A 25,196-nucleotide genomic window follows, 5' to 3' on the forward strand; every position below is an offset into this window, starting at 1 on the left:
GATGTGGGAAAACAGGGACACTAATACATTGTTGGTGGAATTGTGAATACATCCAACCATTGTGGAGAGCAATTTGGAACTATGCTCAAAAAGTTATCAAACTGTGCATACCCTTTGATCCAGCAGTGTTACTACTGGGCTTAGAGAGCCAGTACTTACTACTGGGTAAAGAGAACAGAGTAAAATGAGGAAATAGAATGGCAAAACAAGGCAGAATAAAAAGAACATCAATTCTTTCTATAACAACTCTAACAAAAATAGAAAAAGACCAGATCAGCTAGTGATCAGGAAGTACAAGGAAAAACCACAATCTGTCATTTTTCTAGCCCGATGAACATAAAGGGACAACCAGGGATGGGTCTTCCAGAATGGGAATGGAAAGTCCTGCTGCTTCAAAAAAGCAGTAAGGGAAAGGGCCTAAGGTTATCACCCTAGTTGGAAAGAAGAAAGGTAAATAGTGTCTATGGTTATGTTCCCTGAAGGAAGAAGGAGCAAGAATAGGAAACAGGATTGTAGGGTCCCAGAACTCAGAGCCTGGAACCAGATCCAATAGATACAGCATCAACTGAGTATGGAGTTATGCTTTTCTTTTGTCTTAGTGTCTTGGCTCCATAAACTTGCCTCCATAACAGTTTTTATCATGTTTTTTTTAACTCATTCTTCTAGCCTTATTTTCTAAATTGGGACTCTGTGCTTGAGCAAGGCTCTGTGTTCTTTTTAAATGCTCCAACTCTTTTTTTGTTTGTTTTGAGAGGGGTGGGAGGGAGAAGGAAGTTCCCAATCTGCATTTTCAGTGTGTACAGCTGCTTTTCCTCAGTTCTTCAAAAATCTTAAGAGACAACAGAAGCTAAAAATTATATACTTGGCTGTTGGGCGCTGTTAATAAAAAATGACTGTGTCAAGGCATAAAAGAATCACACACAAGGGAGGCAGAGCTAAGATGAACTTGCCCAATCTCTTGCCAAACTGCTCCAAATTCCCTGAAATGATGACTCTAAACAAATTTTAGAGTATCAGAACATCTAAAAAGACAGAGTAGAACATTTTTTCAGGAGACAGCTTAGGAGTTCAGCAGAAAAAATGTGATACCAGGGTAGGCTGCCAGCACAGTAGGGAGTGGGGTTGGAGGGTCAAAAAATAAATTATAACAATAATTTTAAAAATACAATTATACCAATGAGACAACGTGCCAGAATTTATTTGAAGTAGCCAAAGGAGACATTGGGGGAAATTTTGTATTCCTTACCACTTTCATCAGTGTTGTTGCTGCTCATCCTTCATACTCTCAAGACATGACCAACAACATCAAGAGGGTGATGTCTTAACTTGCAAGTGAACTGGATTTAAGTAAGATAGGACTATACAGTCATCAGCCTCACTCTGTCCTCACAGAGGAGATCTTTTCCTAGTCAGCTTCTGACTGGAAAGATGACTTCTTAGAATTGCTTTAAATCTGAAATTTTGTGATAATTATCTGTATATATTACAGTGGGGGTTGAGATCAACAAGACTGGAGTGCTAGAATTTTCTCTGATCCTCATGACCTCTCATACATCTTCAAAACAGAAACTATGCACAATAAATGATGCCCAATGAAGTCCAGCACCAAATGATGAGGTCAGAGTAGCAATTCCTAGTTCAAAATACAAGGTACAAGGCACATATGAAGAATTCACAATGGTATTATCTTTAATTTACAAGAAGAGGCAAAATGAAAAGGTAAAATAGAAACCAGGACTGGTGAATGTGAAATATATTCAAGAAAGCATATAGTTAATAAGGAAACAATTAACAAGGGAAAGTTCCCATAGGGAACTCACAATTAACTAGGAGAAAAAGAATACACCATGAAATGAGAGTATGCCATTAGCTAGCAGGCTAAAACCATAGAGGAGTTTAACAGACTGATTCTAAAAGGGGTTAGCAAGGGAAGGGGATTACACTATTGACTAGTGGGCCAATCCTAAAAGGGTTAGCTATAACAAGGAGAAAGATACTATGAGGCATGGGGGAGGAGTGAGAAGAAAGATATCATGAGGCAGAACTCAGCAGCAGACTAACCCCAAAAGGGATTCAGCAAAGAAGGTGTGAGGAAGATTTATAGGGGAAATTTAACCTCGGGAGTTTGACATTAAAACTTGGTTTGCTAATTGGCAAGGTTTCCCAAGACCTCCACAGTGGGACTATAAGGCTGAACTGATCCCCATCAATGCCTTTCCCTGCTTGCCTCAGGAAAGTATAGTAACCTTATCAGCACTTTCTCTGCCAACTCCACCAGTTAACCAAGACCTCATCAATGCCATTTTAGCTGACTTCATGATCTAGACACTAAGAATTCTAAAGACACAAAAATTCTGTAAACTAACAAAAGAAAAGGTTAATCCTTAATCCTTAGTTCACTCAATAACACCCCTCTACATTACTGGGCTACACATGAGCAAAGCCAAAAGTTCCTAACAGAATATAACTTTATACCTTTTTCCTCCTAATGGGGGAGAGGGAAAGGTGGAGGAAATAGGAAAGCAGAAATTTGCCCTGGTTGGTACAGCTATGTATAAACCCTCTAAACTCAACCAGAACTCAGTTATAGAGGCTAGCATCCAGGAGCAATGAGTTCTGTCCCCTCAGAAGTCATTTGGGTCAGATACTGAGGATGGTAAAACATCCACTGGCCAAACCAGAATGAAACTGAGATGACACTGATGTATACAGAAAAACCATAACCAAAAGAGTCAGAAAATTAATGATCAGACTCTAAGAGGAGGTAGAGATGGAAGTGGGGAGAGACTAAAATGATCAAAGACTCAAGAGAAAGAAAATTCACCCAAAGACTTTGAGCATATGTAAATAAAGCATCAAAAAAAAAAATAATAGTACAAAAGAATACTACATCCAGATTAGCTTTAAACAATTCCAGACCTCTATGAACTAATATTGTAGGACAAAGTAAATTGAATCAATGTCAGAGAAATCTATGAAAGAACTAAGAGTTCATGGAATTACAGCAAGATATTGCTGAATTAATTAAAAGGGAATTAAGAATTATGGAAACAAAATGTTTAGTATGCATAACAAATAATAGGTAGAATGGAAAATATGAATATATCATGGCAAGTTTCATTAAAAAAACATAAAGGAAAATAATGGATTGGAAATACAACTACACAGAAGAGAACATTTTTGAAGAAAAGCAACATTAAGCAAAAAAAATCTTTTAAAAAAATCCATGCAAGCAAAACATATAGATAGCAAAGATTGGATGTACACATAACTTAAGGATAACAGATGTCCAAGAACATTTCTTAAATGCTGAAAACCATAACACTGTAGAAGAAATCATTCAAGAAGCCTTCTCAAAACTTCTGAATAGGGGAAACAAAGTGATAATCGAAAAAAAAAATTATGAAAGAAACTATTACAAACTGTAAGAAAAATATTAAGTTAAATTTAATAATTCTACTGAAAAATTTTACAAGGGATCAATAAAAGGAAATTTTAATAATACAAGACTATTCTGCACTCATTTGAAACTACAGAAGGGAATGGAATTACATCTTCAAAAGAGCAAAGGAATTTAAGATGCAATCCCATGTGACTTAAGCTGCAAATATAAGCCTAATCAATAATGAAAAGGATGGTATTCAATTTTAAAAGAAGCATTCTAATCACTTCTAGAGAAAAAAAGCCAGATCTGTAGAAATTATCTGGTTTTCAAATATCCCTAATAACAGAAATACAAGAAGGGTAAAAAATACAACAACCAAGAAGAAGAACAAAATAGTAACAGAATATTATTTACAAAAATATGCAAGGAGACAAGGGTAGAAAGCAAAAATCAAACAAAAGTGAGAGTACAAAAGCAGGTCTTAAATGTTAGGGAATAACCCTCACAAAACTCCATCTAAAGGTGAATCAATGTTTTTAATGGGATTAAACTACAGAAGGTGCAGCATATGAAAAGACAAAACGGGAAGAAAATAGAGGAGACAAGAAGTTATATGTTAATCAAATCAAAGGCGAACAATGAAAGGAAAATAACATGATTTATTTTCTACATAAGAATGGGAAAAAGAGCAAAGGGAAAGAAAGAACGAGAAGGGGGGGGAAAGGAAAAATAAAAAGGAAATATTGTTTCAGTGGTAGGACATGGTTCTACTGATAAGTGTTCCCAGTAAGAAAAGAGAGATTCTGTAAGTGAGATGAGGATCTTAAAATGGATGTTACTTGCAAGGATTTCATTTTTAGAGTACCACTCATTCCTGCCCTAGGGAAAAGGGAATCAGAGATCTTGAGGTTACCTAAAACCCTAGAAAGCAGAGGGCATAAACCAAGGGAAAAGGCTGCATGGCAAATATCAAATATTTTTTAAATGATCATAGTATAGACAAAGTTAATAATGAATTGAACAGTTACATAAGAAAATTATTACCATGATGAAATAACCTCCCCAACATTTGCAAGAACAGGTATTTCTAAGAGTAAAGCACAACAGAAAAGAACAAGGAGAAAGGGGGAAAGGGAAGATAGAGAATACAGCAAAGAGAAAAAAAGTAAATCAAGAATAACAGAATTCAGTTCAATAACAGAAACTCTTTAGAAGAAACCCAACATACATGCCTTAGAAGTTTTAATTACATTGAGGAAGAGATATTAGGAGGCAGAACCAAGATTCTAGAGTGTAATAAGTTTTTTTTTCCTCAAGCTCTCCAAATACAACCTTTTAAACAATGTTTAAAAAAAACATATCAAAATGAATTCTAACTAGGAAAATAAACAAAAAGTCACAGTGAGTCATTTTTCGAGTTCAGGGCAGCTTAAGAAGAAAGAAAGAGTAGTCTGTGGACACTGCAGTTGGAGTTAGCCATGAGCAGAATTTAGCAAAAATGACACAAGTTGTAGAACTTGGTGGCAGCCAAGGAAGACTCAGTAGTCAGGAACTGTAAGGGAGTATGGATAAATACCTGGTCAGAAAGAGATTCTAGGGGATCTCTATGGCACAGAACTAGGCACTTTTTGTCAATTTTGTCACCCACTATCCAGTTCCATGGAGAAGAATGGTTAATCTTGAGAGAGAGCAAGAGTCCTATCAAAGGATATGCAAAACAGGGAAGCAGTGAGCAAAACTCTCTCTGGACCACATTATTTTAAAAGTAACCAAAACTTACAGACCTCTTACTCTGATCTAACAGTGAAAGGATAAAGATAGGAAAGATAAGATAAAATCAAACATCCTGCCCACCCCATAGAGGATAGCAAAACCAAACTCTAACATAAAGTCCAAAGACAGGAATAGGGTTGAAAAGTGAACAAACTAAAAAAGAATCCAATCATAAAAACTATTAAGGTGACAGGAAAGCTCAAGATACAAACTTAAAAGACGATAATGACTTGGGAAAATGTACATATAGAGACTCAAAGAAAAAATGCAAACATTGGATACAAACCCAACAAGAATTCCTAGAAGAGTTAAAGAAAGAATTTTGGGTTTTGGTTTTTAAGTACAAAAAAAATTTATTTAAATCAAATAAAAACAGTAGAGGAAAAAAATACAGAAAGAAATAAGAACAACGTAAGAACGTTTGGAAAAAGAGAGAAAGTGCACCTACTCATCATGTTTCAAAAAAGTTTAAAGGAAAACTGTCCTAATAGCTTGGAAGTAGAAATTGAAAGAATCCATTAATCACCAGTTGAAAGATTATCCAAAATAAAAATTCCAAGGTGCATAATAGCCAAGTTTCAGATCTTTAAGGTCAAGGAAAGAAATACAAGTAGCCAGAAATTCACAATTTAAATAATATGGAGCCATCCATAGTCAGGGTAACACAAGATTTAGGAGCTACCATGATAAAGAAGCAGAGGGCTTCTGAAAACTTGAAAATTCTGAAACGTAAGGGAGCTAGAATTACAACCAAAAATATCCTACACCCAGCAAAACTGAATACAATCCTTTTTTGGGGGGGAGGAAGGGGAAAGGGATAGGAGGAATGGGCATTTGATAAAGGACTATCAAGGATTTCTAATGAAATAACCAGAGTGAAATAGAAAAGATGATATTCAAACACAACCTTCAAAAAAACATAAAAGGGTAAACATAAGTATAATAGCAAATTAAATAAACTCTCAAAGAATAAAAGAAAAAAGAGAAACAGAATAAAGAAATCCTTTTTTTAGGGAAAAGAGCAAAAAAAAGTTTTTAAATAAAAACTAATGAATACAAATTGAAGTGAAGGACAGAGCAAAGGATTTTATTTAACTAATTTGTGAACAGAAAAAATGAAGGGAAGAAAAATGAGATAAAGGGAAGAAAAAATAAGCAAAACTAGGAAAAGAGATTTTTTTAAAAGCATATGCTTGAGAGTAAAGGGAAGAGAATCTGTGGGAACAGAAATGCCTTAAAGTAGATTAAGCTAAAATAACTGGTGACAAACTAATTTATTTACAGAGGACAAATATTTGTATGTAACTCTCTACATTCCTATATTGCAATCTCCCAAAGGGCAATGACTTTGTCTTTTTTTTCCACAATATATTACTGGTATGTGGCATGTGTTTGGCACATAGTATTTAACAAATATTTTAAAATATTTGGGGGATTGCAAACTTTAAAGAAGGTTTATAAATGTCCATTTTTATTTAGTACAGAATATATTTTTCAAAAATATTCTTGGCATAATTTGACAACTGCGTAGGGAACTTACCTCAAAATGAACACATTTAATAGATTCTGTCATTGGGAACAAAATTAAAATTCCCCAGCAGCTACAAGCAAAGATGGAAGAGCAACATAATTTTGTGTCAGAAAGCAGATGAAACTTCAAGTAGAAAGGTTGGAAAGAAAGATGGAAACTAGAAGCTAGAAGTTAGTAGAAAGAGAAAGAGGCTAGCATATCAATACTGTACTCATAATAAGCAATAGCAAAAAGTCCACCATGATTACTATTACTTAGAAACACTGAATGTTATGGTTAGGAGAAAAGAAGATGATTTAGTATAGAACCCTAGATATAGACTCAAAGAGGTGAGTTTCAATCTTGGCATTACTATATATTACTTTGTTATCAAACAATCACTTAAATGCTTTGAGTTTAATTTCAAATGAGGTACCTAGACTAAATGATTGTTATGATTCCATCTGTAAATTCTATGAATGTGTAATCCTAACTTTTCATTTAAAAATAAGTGGGAAAGTATTATTAAAATAATATGAAACCATACCATATCATATACACAGGTAGGGGTAGTGTGAGATAATAGATTCCTGTCCTTAGAATCAGGAAGAACGGAGCTAAAATCCTATTTCTGAAACTAATTATATAAGTCTAGGTGAATCATTTAACCTCTATATGCCTGAGGTAATTCCCTAGGACTTAAATACTAAATCATGCATAGATTTTGATCTACATTGACATAAAGAGCTCTCATACATGGAATTTTCTACACTGGAACAATTAACCTCTATGCTTCTATATTTTTTAAAAGCTTATTGGAAAAATAAGAAATGTATATATGTATTTTATAGGAAGAATCAATATATGTAGCTTATTAGGCAGCATGTATGTACATAATTAAGGTCTACTACAAATAGTTTATTGAGTTATAAAGATAAGAAAATGTGATTTTTTAAAACCCTCTATTAAAAATTAAATTACAACTTATGAGCTATTCCTCATCTGTTTACAAAAATGAAAAGAAACAAAAACTATATACCTACAGAACTTAAAACAATTTTCGTTTTTTTTCAGAAAATGAAAGATGTAATCATTTATATTTTAAATCATAAATCAGAGATTTAAATATCTACATGTGTAAAATGTGTAATAAATAAAAATATCTGCACTTAATGTTAGAGGAAGCAATACTTTTTAATTTTTTAAAGGTGAGTCATAACTAGAAAAGAACATAGTATTAAATAAATAATATTATTTGAATAAACATATCATATAACACATTTACAAAACACAATACTCAATATTACATTTACAAGAACCTAAAAAAAGCTAATGTAAGTATACAGTCTATTAAAATGCACATAATTTATCTAACTCAAAATGAAAACATATCTAACAACTAAAACCATTCATCTGGTTCCTTTTTGCTCTGCCTTAAGATATACAAATGTATGCCTTTTCACCAGAACACAGCAGCTGGGAATGAAAGGAAAAGATTTCAAATGATCATTTTCACATCATATTCCATCGTCTTTTCATCAGTTTCTCCTAGTCTTTCTTTGAGTCTTATTCTATTACAAGAGAGTTCTTTTTAGATCAATTCATATTTCCATAATCCACACTGCTGTTTTTCCCTCTTCTCCCCAGGGTGGACTAACCCCTACATCTAGAACTATGGCTTACAACTGTCATTAATACCTATAACAATAACTAGATAACAAAAGAGCTGGTGGAGATGAGACTGGCTAATACCATATGTTGATCAAGTTCAACATTTTTAACTCAAAGAGAATTTTTTGAAACTTCACAATTTAATGACTATGGTCTAGTACCCCAAACAATAAATTAGTATTCATAAATAGAAGTACTACAACTTTTCATTTAAAGATCTTTTCTGTAAGAAAAGTATATAAAGGGGAAAAGGAAAGAGAAAATTTAATAACATTGATCACATTAAAAATGCAAGTTACAGCATCTTAACTATTATCAAGTAATTATTCTGAAATATTTTTACAAAAACAATATACATATATATGTAGATATATACTGAAGCAGCCTATTTAAAATATATTTCCCACTCTATCAAATATTATAAATTTATAAAACCATATTTTACTTGAATTTATGCCACTGTTACTAAATAAATGTGGATATTTTTTGTAATCTCCTAAGAAAAATAACTATTGTTCCTTATTTTATCTCATATAACTTTAACTTAATTTTAAGATTAAGTGTTAAGAAAATATACAAATAGAAACAATTAACTAAGACAGTGAAACGCCTTGCCCATATTATTTTATTTGAAAATCACAATGCCCTGGCTTTTTATTAATTCTTTGGTTATTCAGTCTAACTTCTGTGAATTTAACATAATTAGCATTTATAGTCTAGGTATTTTCAAATGTTTCAAGTTTGTTTTTTCTAACTAAAATCAGCAACTGCGTTCATCTATTATTTGAGTTTAGTATTTTGCCTACTTCCATTCTTTTCTCAGCATTTCCTACTCTTTCTTCCCTTTCCTGGGTTTCTAACACAGAGTCCTCCTTTCAAACACCAATCCCTCTCTACCCGTGTGCTTGATCTTATCCCTTTCTCTCTGCCCTAGCACACTGTATACTCAATCACCAGTACCAATCAAAGTTCTTTTTAAAAATAAAAAACCCAGAACTGAACTCCCAAACAACTAATCAAATCCTGCTTGTTAGAAAGGCAAATTTTTTTCCAAAATCAAATTCAGTTCTACAAAATCTCTTACCTATATCTCATTTAATCTGTTAGTTTATTTAATCTCAAAAGAAAACATTGTAAAAAATAGACAAAAAAATTCCAAACCAATCTAAGATATTTAAATATTATAATGGTATTATTGTAGAGCTTTAAAAAGTTAATATAAATTTCACCTACAAAACACAGTACAGCAATATCTGTTCATCATTCCTGACAGGTAGCCTTCAAATAAAATAATATATGTTAAAATCCATGCTGAGAAAATACTCAGTCCAACAGAAGTATTTTACGTAGGTTTCTTTTTACATTATTATCCAAAAAAAGTGTTAACAACAAAAACAAACATTCTAAGATGCACAGTTTCTTCTTCCAAAATACAAAATGCATTATACTAAGAATTTAAAATTTAAACTTTAGAAAATGCAAGGCTAAGAATGCAGGACTGGAAGAAAGATTTTTTTAAAAAGATAAATTATCACTTTCCATTTTCTAATTAGCTAATACATAATATATTATACAATGATAAATGTAATAATATAATAAAATGATAAATAAATACAATTATACAATATATTACCTGTTAAAAATACATCTGTAACGAAAGCAAAACTAACAAAAAGTTATTTTTTACTATATAAATCATTTAACCAATTAACCTAATGTTTTTCTTGATATTTATGTTTCATTTACATGATTATGTACATATATATGGTTTACTTATATTTATAAACTACCTAAAGTAATTTTATGCTCTTTTCTATGTGATCTTATATCTTTTGCTCCAAATGGATAGTTATCTTTTTAAATAAATTGTAATATAAAAATTGAAACATCAATTTTACATGTCAGGTCTAAATTAAATAGCCTGATCCAAGATATTTAATATTAGGATTATTATAAACTATTTAAATGATTAAAATTATTACTAACACAAAAAACAGCCAACAGTGATATAACATCTAAGAAGTGGAAGTCATTAAAAAAATTATAAATAAGAGCATCTAGTACTTAGTTAAATGAAGGATAATTTATAAGAACTTATTTTACTTTTTAATTGAAGAATAAAATCTCTTTTTTAAACATGCTTATGGATAACACATCCTATATCTATAGGCAATAAAGAATTATAATACATGGAGAAAATAACACAAATCAAAAACAGATTGAGACCATCAATCTACTGTCTGGTTGAAACAAATCAATTGAAAAATACTTTCACTGATACAATCTATAAAATAATAATCCAAAATGGCACCAATTTAAAATAGAAATAAAGTAACATCTTTTAAATTAAGTTCAAATCCCAAGGCTAATCTGAAAATATATCTATATTTTTTGCTATTTAACATTCTTTTGTTTTAAAAACGCCAAATAAATTATTACTATATAGCAAAAATGTAAGAAATTTCAAAAGTTCTTAGCTTCAATTTTAGATTATGAAATAATCATAATATTTTGCCCAAACCACTTATAAATGAAAACATAAAAAATTTCAGAAAGTAACACATTAATAAGAGATTATTAAAATGAGCAGAGGATTTAGACATATCACTGCATCTGAAACAAAATACGAATATATGCTTGTGCATGGTTGTATATACACACAAACATAAAATACATTATCAAATGTATTTGTTTTGCCAGCTCACTAGCAGACTGCCTCAAACTATAAAAGAAACATTAAACTAATCTGTTGATTTAATCCTGATCATGTATTTTATATGATCACAATTACAGGTGAGCATAATATTCAAGATGTATTTTAATACAATTACAGACTATATTTTGTGAACCAAAAATCAAGTCAAAAGATATTTGAATTTTTTTCAAAGCCTCTATTTAGAAATATGTTTTCTTTGCTGAAATTGTAATTGCTCTAGAAAATACAAGCATTGTTAATGTACCATAAGTTGCCTACTAAAGATCATTTTGATCTCACAGTCCTCTAAGATTTATAGAATTTATAGAATATTCCCTTTAACTTTTTACTATGAGTAATAATGTAAGAAACATTTTCAAACTCATTTAACTTCATATGACTACTTTTAAGTAGGCAAGTTAGCTATTAATAAAAAAGAACTCCAAAATACCAGTATTGTCTTTTACAGTGGTGAAAAAGAAGCAACAGTACTGATCAATAAGGAGCAGCTAAATAAAGTCTGATGTATGAATGTAATAAAATATTATTGGACAATCAGAAGTAACAAATATGAAGAATTTAGAAAAAGATTGGAAAACGTGTATAAAATTATAGAGAATGGAATAAGTAATATCAGGAAAACAAAAAAAACTGCAGTTAAAAAATTAGAACAATAATAAAAGGTAATCAAACTCAGATTAACCACAATAACTAATCTTGGTTTAAGAGGATAGATAGCAAAACATGTCAGCATTTCTCAGTAGAGATAGCAGACCAAGAGTATAAAATGTCGCATACTACATTAGACAGTTATTATACCCTTTGGTTTGGCTTAACTCTTTTTCTATTATAAGTGTAGATGTTCTGACAAACTACTCCAACTACTCCACCCCCATTACTCCCTTTTTTTTGGGGGGGGGGGAGAGGTGTCTCTTTGGACCCCCTGTACTCACAATAGGTTGGAGGCTCCCAGAGAAAATTGTTACAACTCACTCTCAGAATACTAGGTAGGAGTCACTCTGGTGAGGAAACTTCTAAGTCCTCCATTGGTTAGCTTTCCATTTAACAAATTAGCAAAACTAATATCATTAACTCAATTACATACATAACATTCTATCTACAAGCCTAAAATGTATACTCCAACTAATGAACAAATTATTTGGGGAGTAAAGGTAAGGGGGTAGGACAGAGGATGAAGATGGCTGGTTCACAGCAAAAATGACATGAATGAGGAATGCATGTCTGGGGCAACTCACAACCCACGATCAATGACTTTGATGTTCTCTGTCTTTTGTCTTCCAAATGGGAATAAAACCACCTCCTGCACCTTCCTATGTGGTGTTCTTCTTCTTTTATATAACATATGATAGTTCTCTGTGAGCAGGTCTCTTAGGGAGGTTTTCTGGAGGCAGCCTTAATTTCGGTTCAGATCAATAATCACTTCAAATACAGCCAGCTGATAAAATCCAAACATTTATTTTCTCCTTCCTTGATTCCAAAAGCTCTTGCCGCTAATCTTTTGCCTCTGCCAGCTTCAGCTTCTCTTCTTCCAAATATCTCCAGCCAGCACCAAGGTGAAAGACGGAATGAATCTGACTCCACCTCCAAGAGTGGGCTTGTGAGCTTCCTCCAAGAGTGCTCTGTATCTGGCCCTGAGAGCTTCTTGCTTATATACGCTCTCTAAAGGTGTGAACACAAGCATTGTTTCTATCAGTTCCACTTAGTACCTTGTTTCAAGTTCTGGCCTATAACATCTCCTTATAAGATCAGATCAATCATAATGAACCATGCTAAATTAGATAATTATTGTCTCTATTAACTCTAATGAGTTAACACTTTGTAAGGATTCCAACACTCCTAGGCTTCCAAGTAAACAATCGGACTAAGACCACAACACTACCAAATTTGCGCCAATTCACAGCAATGCAGCAGGAAGTCTGCCAGTCAAAGTCATCAACCTTGAACTTTCTAATTACCTAACTCATCAGCAAACTTCAATGTGACACTGAACATGTTCCACAAGGGTTAACATACTCCTACTCCCTCCTGTTTTCCCCCTCCTCTGGTACTAATATTCTGACTGCTGAAGAATAAACTTCCCTTTGTCAAGTACCAACTTTATCATTCCCATTTCCCTCAAACCTACTCATATATTCCCAGTGCTCTACTCCAAATACAGTCATCCCTTCCAACATGCCTTCTCAAAAGCATGTTCCATCATTTGTTATCTTGCTTTCATTTCAGTTTTCTCTTTTTCTCACTTCTTCCATTTTTTGAAGAGTTGGCTTCTTCCCACTACCTACCTTTACAACATTCTCCTGTTATTAAACGTTCTTCTTTTTGTTTTATCTTTTTATGCTTCTCTTGAGTTCTGTATTTGGAGACCAAATTTTCTAATCAGCTTTGGTCTTTTCATCAGAAATAGATGAAATTTACCTGTTTCAAATGTCCATCTTTTCCCCTGAAAGATAATGCTCAATTTTTCTGGACAAGCGATTCGTGGCTGCAATACAAGCTCCTTTGCCTTTCAGAATATCAGATTCCAAGCCCTTTGATCCTTTAAAGTGGAAACTGCTAGGTCCTAAGTAATTCTGATTGTGGTTCCTCAGTATTTGAATTGTTTCCTTCTGTAGGCTTGTAATATTTTCTCCTTGATTTGATAATTCTCAAATTTAGCTACAATGTTCTTTAGAGTTTTCATTTTGGGATCTCTTTCATGAGGTTTTCAGTGAATTCTTTCAATAACTATTTTACCCTTTGATTCTAGGATATCCAGGCAATTTACCTTGATGATGTCTAATTTCTTTTTCTCATCATGGTTTTCAGGAAGTCCAATAATTCTTAGGTTATTTCTCCTACATCTATTTTCCAGGTCAGTTGTTTTTTCAATGAGGTATTTTACATTTTCTTTTATTTTTTCAATTTTTTTGTTCTGTTTGAATGATTCTTGAAATTTCATTGAGTCATTTCCATTTACTTAATTCTAATTTATAGTAAATTATTTTCTACAGTAAGCTTTATCTCCCTTTGCATTTGGCTAACTGAACTTTTAAATGAGGCGTTTTGTTCACTGCAAATTTTTTTCCATTTCACAGATTCTGTTTTTCAATCAACTGATTTCTTTTTCACATCTATTTTGTAGTTATATGTTTTTTCCATTTCATCAAATCTACTTTTTAAGGATTTTTCTACAGATAATTTCTATTTTTCCTTTTTCAAACTCTCTTGCAAAGATCTTATTTCCTTTCCCTATTTTTCTTCTAATTCTCTTTTAAGATCCTTTTTTGAATTCTTCCCCAAAAGCCTTATGAAATGGGCAGCAACTCATATCACACTTTAGAGGTTTCATCTGGAGATTATTTGTTTTTAGAATCCTTAAGATTTGAGGTCTGGTCTTCTCTTTCTCCATAAAAGTTGTCTATGGACAGAGTTCCTTTTGGGTTTTGTTTTGGTTTTTTGCTCATTTTTTAAAGGTTGAGGTCTGCTCTTAAGACAAAGAAAGAGGCAACAACCACTTTAGTTTGCTCTGGGGACAATGCTGCTGACTGACTTTTTGTGCTGGGTAGGCGTGGCCAGATCCCCCATTTTTCAGGGATTTAGAGGCTCACAATTTGCCTTTTGTATTTGCTTTAGGGTTCTCATGGAAAATCTGCTGATCTACTGGCTTGTAACCAGGGCAGAGTAGCCTAAGAATCTCACAAAGGATTCCTGGGTGCAACCACAAAGCCCTCACTTCTTGCCCCAGCTTCTTTGCCCCAGGCTCCCTGCACTGACATTTGGGCTCTGTAGCCTCTCTCCCTGCCCAATTGAAACAGACCTTTTCTGAAGTTCTTTCAAAGTGTTTTCTTTTGAAAATGTGTTGTACTCCAAACATTTGTGGGTTTTGTCACTTCAAAACCAATTCAGAGGCTTGATCTGATGTTGATTTGAGGGAAGCTCAGAAATGGTCAAATATTAGAGTCTACTCTCTGCTATCTTGGCTCTACCCCTATTGGTTACATTTTCACATATACTTCATAACTAGAATGACTGTGGCTATAGAGATTAATCCTTGTTCCCCATTGCCATTTCTAGACTCATCCTTTACCAACATCACTCTTCAATAAATTCTGCTTTAGGATTAGCATTCTATATTTATCTCACAATCTACATTCTGGAAGCTATTGTCCACCAATCCAAAAGCTATTTTCCTTTTATCAGCAAGTTCAGTGCCTCATTCACAGTTTTCTTCTCTACCACCATCTTCTCTCAGTCTAGGAGATAACAACATGAATGTCAATACTTCCTCAATTCTTCAATCATCTACTCTATTCCACCTCAGCTACACAGAATGGTCACATCCTTGATCTTGTTATAACCTATAAGTGTCCCAGTTCCTTCTTTAAGAACTCTAAATTTCACTTATTTGATCATGTTCTTTAATGTTTCTGTTTCCCAATCATATCATTTGATGATCAGTTACACTCACTAGTCTTAAATTCTTTGCTTCTGAATCCTATTTACACTCATGACTTTTCTATCTTTATCCAATGACAATTCTAATCTACAGAGAAAATTGAGACCATCTCTATCAATCAATGAGTATAATGTGAAGAGCTTAATATGTATCAGGAATAGTGCTTGCAAAATTGGTGTTCCTGTCCCAAGAATCTCACCACTCTGGTCCATTCTCCATTTAGCTGCTAAAGTAAAAATTTAAGTTTGACTATGTCACAACCCTCCATTTTTTTAATGGAAAAACGCAGCAGCTCCTTTTTACCTCAAGATCAAATACAAAACTCTGGCATTCAAAGTACTGCATAACCTGTCCTGCCACATACACCTTTCCTATCTTATCATTCCTAAAACTGCCTCTTCTCTTCTCTGCCCCTGCCACATACTCTGCAATCCAGTAACATTATTAGCCTCATCACTATTCTTTGCACAAGACAATTCCAATTCTGAGCATTTTTATTATTGTTCCCTATGCCTGGATTTCTTCCCTTTCTCATCTCTTGACATCTCTGCTTTCCTGTAAGTCCCTGCTAAAATCCCACTTTCTTCATCCTAATCTATCCTTAACTTTGGGAACTTCCCTGTATTGGTTTTCTCCAATTATCCTGCAATATAGTTTGCTTGTGTTCATATGTTATCACCCTTATTCAACTCTGAGTTCAGTGAGAGCAGGGTTTGTCCAAGTTTTCAATTTATATCTCTAGGATTAAGTACAATGTTTGTAAATAGCAAATAATTAATACGTTTTATTCATCTTTCAAGTTTTCTAATTATATAACTGTTCTTCTTGATCCCAGACAACAAATTTGGAACCAAGGTAGAAATGTTGTGGGGGTTTTTTTAAGTTACTTTGGGATTGATTTCTAAAGAATTGGTGCCATTTCAAAATAAACATTTGGCCCTAAGAAACAGTGGATACCTACAAGCAGTGGCTAGATTGGCCATTTGTCATACGTTATTTCAGAAAAAATTCCTATTAAAAGTATAAATTGGACTAGAGAACACTGAGTTTTCTTTAACTCAGATTTTATGATTAATGCTATAGATTCAATGTTATTGGCAAGATCAACAAAAACACAGACTTAATCAAAAAGAACCTTCCAACACTGAAACAGTGCTTATCAAAAGAAAATGGATTGAACTGGAACTTTTAGTTGATACTTTGATGATAGCATAACCAAATAATTGTGTCTGGATGGGAACAGAAATAGGAACTTCACAAACTGAGATTAAAAATAGAAATACTTTAATTTTTCAAGGAGGTACAGCTTCAAATTACTTAGATTTATTAATTTAAGCTTTAACTTGGGGTAAAATACTATCTTAGGTGCTAGGGAACAAGCAATGATTTTAAAAAAGAAAAAAGGGTCCTTACAAAATTCGTAGACTTTACAATCCAGTGAGAGAAGACATTTCCCCATGTGGACATTATGGGAAAAGTACAACAGATGAACCACCAGTTAATATAAAACAGAATTTTTCTTTTTTATTAAAATTTCTAGGCTAACTACAAGAAGCATTGTGGGACACATAAATATTATACAAAGGACTATACTGATATCTTTAGCATGCTCATTCTCATAACTCTAAAAGAAAAAAATAATTTCAAATAAGCCCTCAATAAGGACTGGCATACATTAGCTTTTTTCAACTTTCTTCTCATTCCAGAAGTCTCCAGTCTTCCCAATTCATGTTCTTGATAAATGATGACTCATCCTCAGGAAAATGAGCCATTCAGAAAAGTGCTCCCTCAGTTCGCCCAATCTTCAAATCTTTTAAAAATTATTATTTCATTAAATGTCCAGAGGATTTTTTTTTCTTGCAACATTAAATTCAGTTCTTTTGGGTAAGTTATTCTTGATTGTAAACCCTGCTCTTGGCCTTAGGCACTCCAATCTTTTAATAAAGTAATATTATTAAATCTTGTGTGACCCTGATTGGCTTTACAATATTTGAATGGTTCTTTTCTTGCTACTTAAAGTAGTTTCTTTTTAAACTGGAAGATCAAGATTTTTACTATGATATTCCTGGGAGTTTTCATTTGAAGATCTCTTACAGGTAAATGATGAGTTCTTTAAATGTCTATTTTACCTGCTGATTCTAGGATATCATGACAATTTACCTTGGTAATTTCTTGAAACATGATATCCAGGCTCTTTCTCTGAACATGACTTTTAGACAGTAAAATAATCTTTAAATTTATCTCTCTTCAAACCATTTTCCACATCAGTCATTTTTCCATTGAGATGTTTCAGATTTTCTTCTATTTTTTTTTATTCTTTCAAATTTGTTTTGTTATTCTTTAATGTCTCATGGACTCATAAGCTTCTATTTGTTCAAATAGAATTTTTTGTGAATTATTTTCATCGGTGACTTTCTGTACCTCTTTTTCCATTAGGTCTATTGTTTTTTTTATGTTGTTTTATTCAGCATTTTGTACCTCTTTTACCAAACTATTAAACATCCTTTCACAATTTCCTTTACTTTGCTCTGATTTCTTTAACTAATTTTTACTCTCCTACTTTTATTTGAGTTTGAAAATTATTTTTTAGCTCTTCCAGAAATTCTTGTTGGGCTTGTATCCAATTCACATTTTCCTTTTAAATTTTCCTTATAGATATGTGATTTGATTGTCTATTTATGAATTTCTGGATTCATATTCGAAAACTTACCACAGTAGTTTTTTATATTCTCATATATATGTACATGTTGTTGTTTGCTCATTTTTCTAAATTTATTGTCATTTCTCCGCTTTAAACTTTATTTTAAAGTTGAGTTTTGCTGCTGGCATAGGGGAGAATAAAGAGTGATATAATCTCAAGCTTCAGACTTTTTCACACTGCAATTTTCAAAGGTCATCCTGGAGGGATGTTTCCAAGGAATTGTGATCTAGGGAGAAATATGGTCATTGCTCTCCTGTTCTTCATTTGGTCCTCACCCAGGAAAAGTGACTGATCCCATGGATCTGCAATTGATACTGTTCCTCAGATGATGTAACATCAGCCCTTAATAACTAGTGATTGCTATATAATGAGGAAACTAGGTGACTCAGTGATTATATAGTGCAAGAAGTCAAGAAGATGACTTCAAATGCTACCTCAAATGCTTACTAGCTATGTGTCTCTGGGCAAGTCACTTAACCTGCTTGTGTTGCACTTTTCAGTATACCACACCAGTATCCTTCCCATGAAAGAACCATGGATAATACTGGTGGTCACAAAGAACTAGACACTTTGAACATGTTCAGTTAACAAATGAATAACAATAATATCATAAAAACTTAACAAATGTTTGCTGATTACTTTGCTGACTAAAGATTAACATTCCTTTCCCCTCTAGACAACAATTCCTTAATTTCAATTTTGAGCTAAATATTTCTCATACCTAATAATATCCTCTAAAACAAATAAGTCTATCAAGCAACAAGAGCCAAAAAAAAAAGTTCACATATTCCACTGATATTCATTATATCACACACACACACACACACACACACACACACACAATGATAGCGAACACTCAATATTTATAGTGAATTTAAAGGAGGAATCATAACAATCACAGAATTTAAAAGTTGAAAGGAAACTAAATAGTTATCTAGTCAACCCATACAAAAAAGCGATTTTTAACATCCACAACAATTACATAACTAGCCTCTGCTTGAAGACCTCCAAAGAAGAACCCACTATATCTAAAAGCAGTCCATTTCACTTACGAGTAGCTATTACTGTTGGAAGCTTTCCTTGACATCAAATCTAAATTGACTTTCCAAATAATACATCTCACATTGCCAGGACTGTAGGAGAATAGATAGAATAGGACAAATGGAATAAGTCTAAATTCTCTTCTACCTGAAAGTTTTTCAAATGCCTAAAGACTGCTCTTATGTACCACCTGAGTTTCCTTTTCTGCAGACTAAGCATGACCAGTTCCTTAAACAGATCTCGGATGACATGAACTCAAGAGCCTTCACCATCCTCAAAATCCTCCTCTATATATGCAATGGAAAGATTAAGAAATATCACTGCCTATTTATTATGATTCTTATCATCTACCATAGTTTAGAAACAGATAAGTTGGACAGTGTCTGGACAAAGACAATTAACTTATGACATATGTCCCTCTGTTCTTTTTCTAACTGCTTTAAATATAAATTCTTATTAACTTTGGCCAATTTTTTAATTAATCAAAATCATTATGCCTAAGATGCCCATATCATATGGGATATGAAAAAAAATCCCAAGTTCATACTGTTTAATATTGACAATAACAAGCCTAATTTAACCAATGTCTGTGCCAACTGAAGTAATTCAATATCTCCATCAGATATCTATTCTGTTATTTTCAAGCCTCCTTTCTTTGTCAGGAAATAGAAGAGACCTGCCAAAATGTTGACTGTATTTATAATTTTTTAATTGTTTTCAATTTACTTGGCATAAATAGTAGCAGTCAAGTTTTTATCCATTAAAAATAAGATAATTTCAGTAGCTAACTAAAGTTTAAATGATTAAAACAAGTGATCCCACAGAATTATCATACCATCTCTTTAAAGATGCATGAATAACAATGCATACTTTATAATTCAATTTTAGTATAATTTCTTTAGATTAGAACACTATAGGGAAAAAAAATATTTGTTTATTTTGTGTAGCATCTACTTCCACCTCAACAAAAAGCAATAACAAAATCTCAAGTACTGTTAAGTTTAAAGGCAGATAATTATTTTTAAAAACTTTAATTTTCTTCCAATTTCATATTTAAAATTATATTGAAAATACAAACATTAAAAAGTGGTTTTTAGTCATTATACATAATTGTTCCATAATTACCAACTCATGAATAAAATCTTTTTAATTTGTGTCCTATATCCTTCCACTTTTAAAACTACATGGGAGAAGTGTTATTGTTAGTAATCATTAGAAGTAATACCTATAAAATTAGCATTAAAATTTTTTAAAATTTTCCAACCTGATCTCCAAAGTCTTCTGGGAATTTCCATAGTACCACTGCTTCTGTAAATAAATGACAAGTAACATTAGTTCTACACATTTCAATTCCTTCATTTTTTAACATTTACTTATCAAATTAAATGTTTTAACTAAGGATTTCAATTGACTCGAACATAAAAACAAAAAATAATTTAAATAAAATGAAAATGTCGATCAAATCAATTAATCCAAATAAATTAATCCATCAATTAATTCAGATGATAATAACCACAAAATAACAAGATCCAGAAAAATATAAATTATAATTTAAAATAAATGCACCTTAGGGAGGAAACGATGTTTTAATACTGCTTATATTTCAGATACTTATCTTGATATGCAAATTTATTTACTTTCTTTATAAAGGAGACTAGAAGTGAAGCAACTGTGAGTAAATCTAATTTTTTTTCAGTTATCAGTTCAATTATATTTCAGCTCTAAAAAAAACATTGGGATGTAACCAATGCCTAATTTACATTAAAAGTCACCTCATCCAATTTTATGTTTGCACTTCTATAAGCAATTCTGTAAAGTAACTACCAGAAATGAACTAACAAATTAATTCACCTTTGCTCCTCATTTAGAATCTAAATTTATAGATCTTTAAAATTTTATTCTTCTACTGATATAATGGAAATCCAAAGTCCTAAATTTTTAAACAGTTTTAGCAAATTTCTCTGGTTATTTACCATAAATTTTTATCCTTTGAAAACAAACTTTAAAGAACACATAAGTATGCTTCAATGGAGATTTAAGAAAGGTTAATGAGTTATTCATGAAATGCTTTCAAAACCCGAAGATAACCAACAGTTTTATGAAGAACCACTGATGGAGGACAGAAGTATAGCACCATTCATAGCAAAAACATTAAGTAGTCAAAGATCTGTCTGGACATATAGAGAATAAAAGGAAATGTAATTCTATCTCTTATTTTCCAAACATAATACTTTTTTTCATAATTTTACACATTGAATTGTAAAAGATTTTAGTTTATTATTGTTGTTTTTTCCTAACAATAAAAATATGGAAATTTTTTACATCATGATGATGGTAAGAGAAAAGATGGCCCAAAATGATTTATTTTATTAGATAGAATATTCAAAAGAAAATTATTTCAAACATTTAACATATGAAGAAAAAAAATCTTTGAATTTGATCTTTTTTCTCACCTTAAGATTTCTTATCAGTAATTAATAATTTCTTAAGAATATATTCAAAGAATATGATAATCAAGCTGAATTCTACTGCCGTATTTATTATTAATTGGCATGTTTGCTTTTTAAAGTATATTTCTTCCATTTAAAACAGAAATAATAATTTCTTACATCAAGAAATGTGACTTATTTTTATACTACATAAGGATGAGTTGACTGTCTAAAAATACAATACCTTTTAGAAGATTATTTTGTTTACCTAATTATTACCTATTATTTTGTTTGTCTAAAACAGGCCAGTCTAAGAGTAAATATAAATTTTTATAAAATGAGAACTATTAAAATAAATGTTTAAAAATCATCTTATACAAATTTATATTAAATATTAAACATGTATCACCCTAAGAAATTTTTTAAAAGACATTTTAATCAAATTACCAATTTACTGCAATAAGATTATCACCTTTCTTTATTATACGAATGACATGGATAAATTTTCTCCAAAGAGAATCTTTAAAATACCCTTTGAGTCCCTTCACATCACATTTCTTCAATTTAAAATTCTCTTAACACTACTTTCAAGATATTCTATGCCCTCTCTGGGTTTGGGCTTTGTGTTTTTAAATTGCAACTTTTTACCTCTTTTTTTTTCTTTTTAAGCAGAACTGGACTTGATTTGTAGGACTGTTTTAATGTATTTTGTACTCTGCTATCTCTAATTTTTTTTCCTCTTCTTAAAAAATCATATGACTATAAATACAAAAAACCCCGATAGAAATATAATACAGTAAAATATATATTTCTCTCCTTTCTCATTTAAACTTTCCCTTCTTTACCCACCCAAACAAAAATTATGACACAATCATCTGGGTCCATATTTTTAAACAAATTACTTTTGTTGTAGCCTCTGGGGGTTAGATTCAGATAGCATCTGATATCTTTGTGCCAACTTCTCACAAATACTGCAAAGGAAGAAACAAAAGAGTACCAAATCCAAAAAAAGGGGGAATAATCCGATTCTGCAACTTTATGCACTTTATTGAGATTTACAAAGACTGAATTTTTTTCCCCCTGAGGATTACTTTCCAGACACTCCATCTGATCTCTCAATGTTAGGTCAATTTTATGCTGATTTTCTGGGTGAGAGGATGAGAATTGCTGGCAGAAATAGTTGTTGCCAGCGATGACTGATATATACAAGATTTCTCCAAAATCCTGTGCCTAGCAGTACTTGAAGGACATATATGTCATTTTCTTAATTACATAAAAAAAAAATTTCTGCTGACGATATGGAAACCAAAGTGAAATCTAAAAATAAGCAATACATATTTATTTTCTTTTTACGGAAAAATCAAATTGTGCAGTTTATAAAAATAAACTAAAATAATGAGGAAAAATGAGGAAAATATTTAAATTTATGTTTCTTCATCTAGAAGTACATTTTGAACTCATCAGCAATCCTTTCAAAATATTCATTTAAGTAAAAAAATATACAAGTTCATGTAAAAATGTATGACAGTATCACAATTTACATTAAAAATCAATGATAAAAATCATTTTTATATAGGGATTCAGATCATTTTCATAATTTGGAAGGGAAAGGGAAAATATATTTCAGTGAACAAAATAGGATATTCACCAGTAGATAATTTTCTAATAAATGTTATTCTATTATATCTAAAATTTCTAAAAGATATTCTCACTTATTTTCTTGTAATGACCTATAGGAATAGAAAAGGTTAGATGAGAGAATTTCCAAAATTCCTTCTAACTTTGATATTATGTGATTCTATTTATTGAAGCAAACTGTTCATTAATATTCCTCAAGCAAACAGAACAGCAACAATGAGCTTAAAATATTTTAGTAACTTAATAGTATAATAAAGCCTCAAGGATAAGAATTACTTAATTTTAGAGAATATATTACTAAATGCAATGTAATTTTTTTCAAGCATAATGTAATTATAACCATAGCTAGAGAATACAGTTTGGAAGAGAGAGAATTCACTGGAAAGAAAATTATCCCAGAAGATGATGATTACTTTTACTTGTCTGAACTCAAGACATGTGTAACATATATACATATGTGTGTAGTGTTAAATGCCCCTGTTATACCCACACACACACATACATACATACATGGGAGGGGGGGCTAATAATAGAATCATAGAATTTAGAAAACAGAAGTAACCTTAATTATCCAACTCACCCTCATTTTACATAATTCAAGACTGAAGCCCAGAAAAATCATTTCATTAGCCCAATTTAATAGAGATAATTGGCATAAGAGATCTAATTTGATATCCTTATATTCTGGATCAGCAAGATTGGGATTTGTGCCTTGTTAAGAGGTTAAATGACTTGTCCAAAGTCACATAGATAAAGAGAAAACCAAAAAATTGCCTGATATGACTGATAACTTATTCTCTATGAAGAGAATAAAAAAGACCACTGATTCCTCTTTTTTTCAGACTGAGAAGAAACTGCTAGATGAGGAAAAATGCAATATAATATACATGTTTCAACAAGATATTTAAATTTCAAAGTCCCTTCAAATACTCTGGAAAGAAAAGATTCATAAATATGAAGTACATCATAGCACAATTGGGAACTTGTTAGTAAATTTAGGCTAAGTGGACAACCAATCCAAAGATGTACTAATAGATAAAGGTCCATATGGATAGCTCAGTCTTTAACTTAATCCTATTAAATATTTTTATTAATTATTTACATGAAAGCATAGATGGCAGGCTAATCAAACTTGCCACTGACTATAAGTGAGTTAGCATCCTGAATATCAGGATTAGTATCCATAAAATTTTAGCAGGCTGCAACAATGGGCATGTCTAACAAGATAAAATTTAACAGATATCAATGCAAAGTCCTGAACTTAGCTTCAGAAAGTAATAAACGAAACTATGGGTTTTTGGCAGATTGAAATCTCTATACAAATTAATAGTGTGACTAGCAAGCCAAAAAGTTAAAAAGATAATAGAAGTATTTTCTCTGGAAAGGAAGTGATAGTTCCACTGTACTTGTGTCCTGGTCATCTCCCATCTGGAAAACTGTTTGCAGCTCCAAGTGCCACGTTTTACAAAACCACTAATAAATAGGAAGATGATGTCTTCAATTACGTAAAGCAATGTCATGCAAAAAGATTAAACTTTTTTTTTTGGACTCACTAAGATCATACAAAGGCAGAATTCTACTTTATATAGAATATATAAAGATGATATGTTTGCAATGTTCAACTAAAATTGTTTAAAAATAGAATGGGCTAATTCTGGAGGCAACAAAATTCCCATTACTAGTGTAAAGTAAATCCCTATTAAATAATAGCTTGAACTAAATGGCATGTTAAGGTCTCTTCCAACTCAGTAGTTGCAATTGCATGGATCCTTAAGTAGTTGAATAAGCTGCAACAGGTCCTATGACCTTTCCTCACATAAGTTTTTAGGTAATATAGAGGAAAAGACATTTTGAGAAGAATCTGTAATATATGGAAATGACCCACAGTGCACCTCTG

General features: G+C 31.9%; 1 protein-coding gene across 2 annotated transcripts in view; it reads right to left on the bottom strand.

Annotated features, from left to right (window-relative positions):
- Positions 1-25,196, bottom strand: part of DENND1B (DENN domain containing 1B) — a 311,786-nt gene that overhangs the window by 221,941 nt on the left and 64,649 nt on the right. For both annotated transcript variants that reach the window (XM_023501849.2, XM_003767552.4), the window contains exon 3: positions 20,497-20,540. In XM_023501849.2, the coding sequence (XP_023357617.1) occupies positions 20,497-20,540 (44 nt within the window). The remainder of the gene's footprint in view (positions 1-20,496; positions 20,541-25,196) is intronic.

This window comes from Sarcophilus harrisii, chromosome 4, assembly GCF_902635505.1.
Source record: "Sarcophilus harrisii chromosome 4, mSarHar1.11, whole genome shotgun sequence".
NCBI classification, from domain to species: domain Eukaryota; kingdom Metazoa; phylum Chordata; class Mammalia; order Dasyuromorphia; family Dasyuridae; genus Sarcophilus; species Sarcophilus harrisii.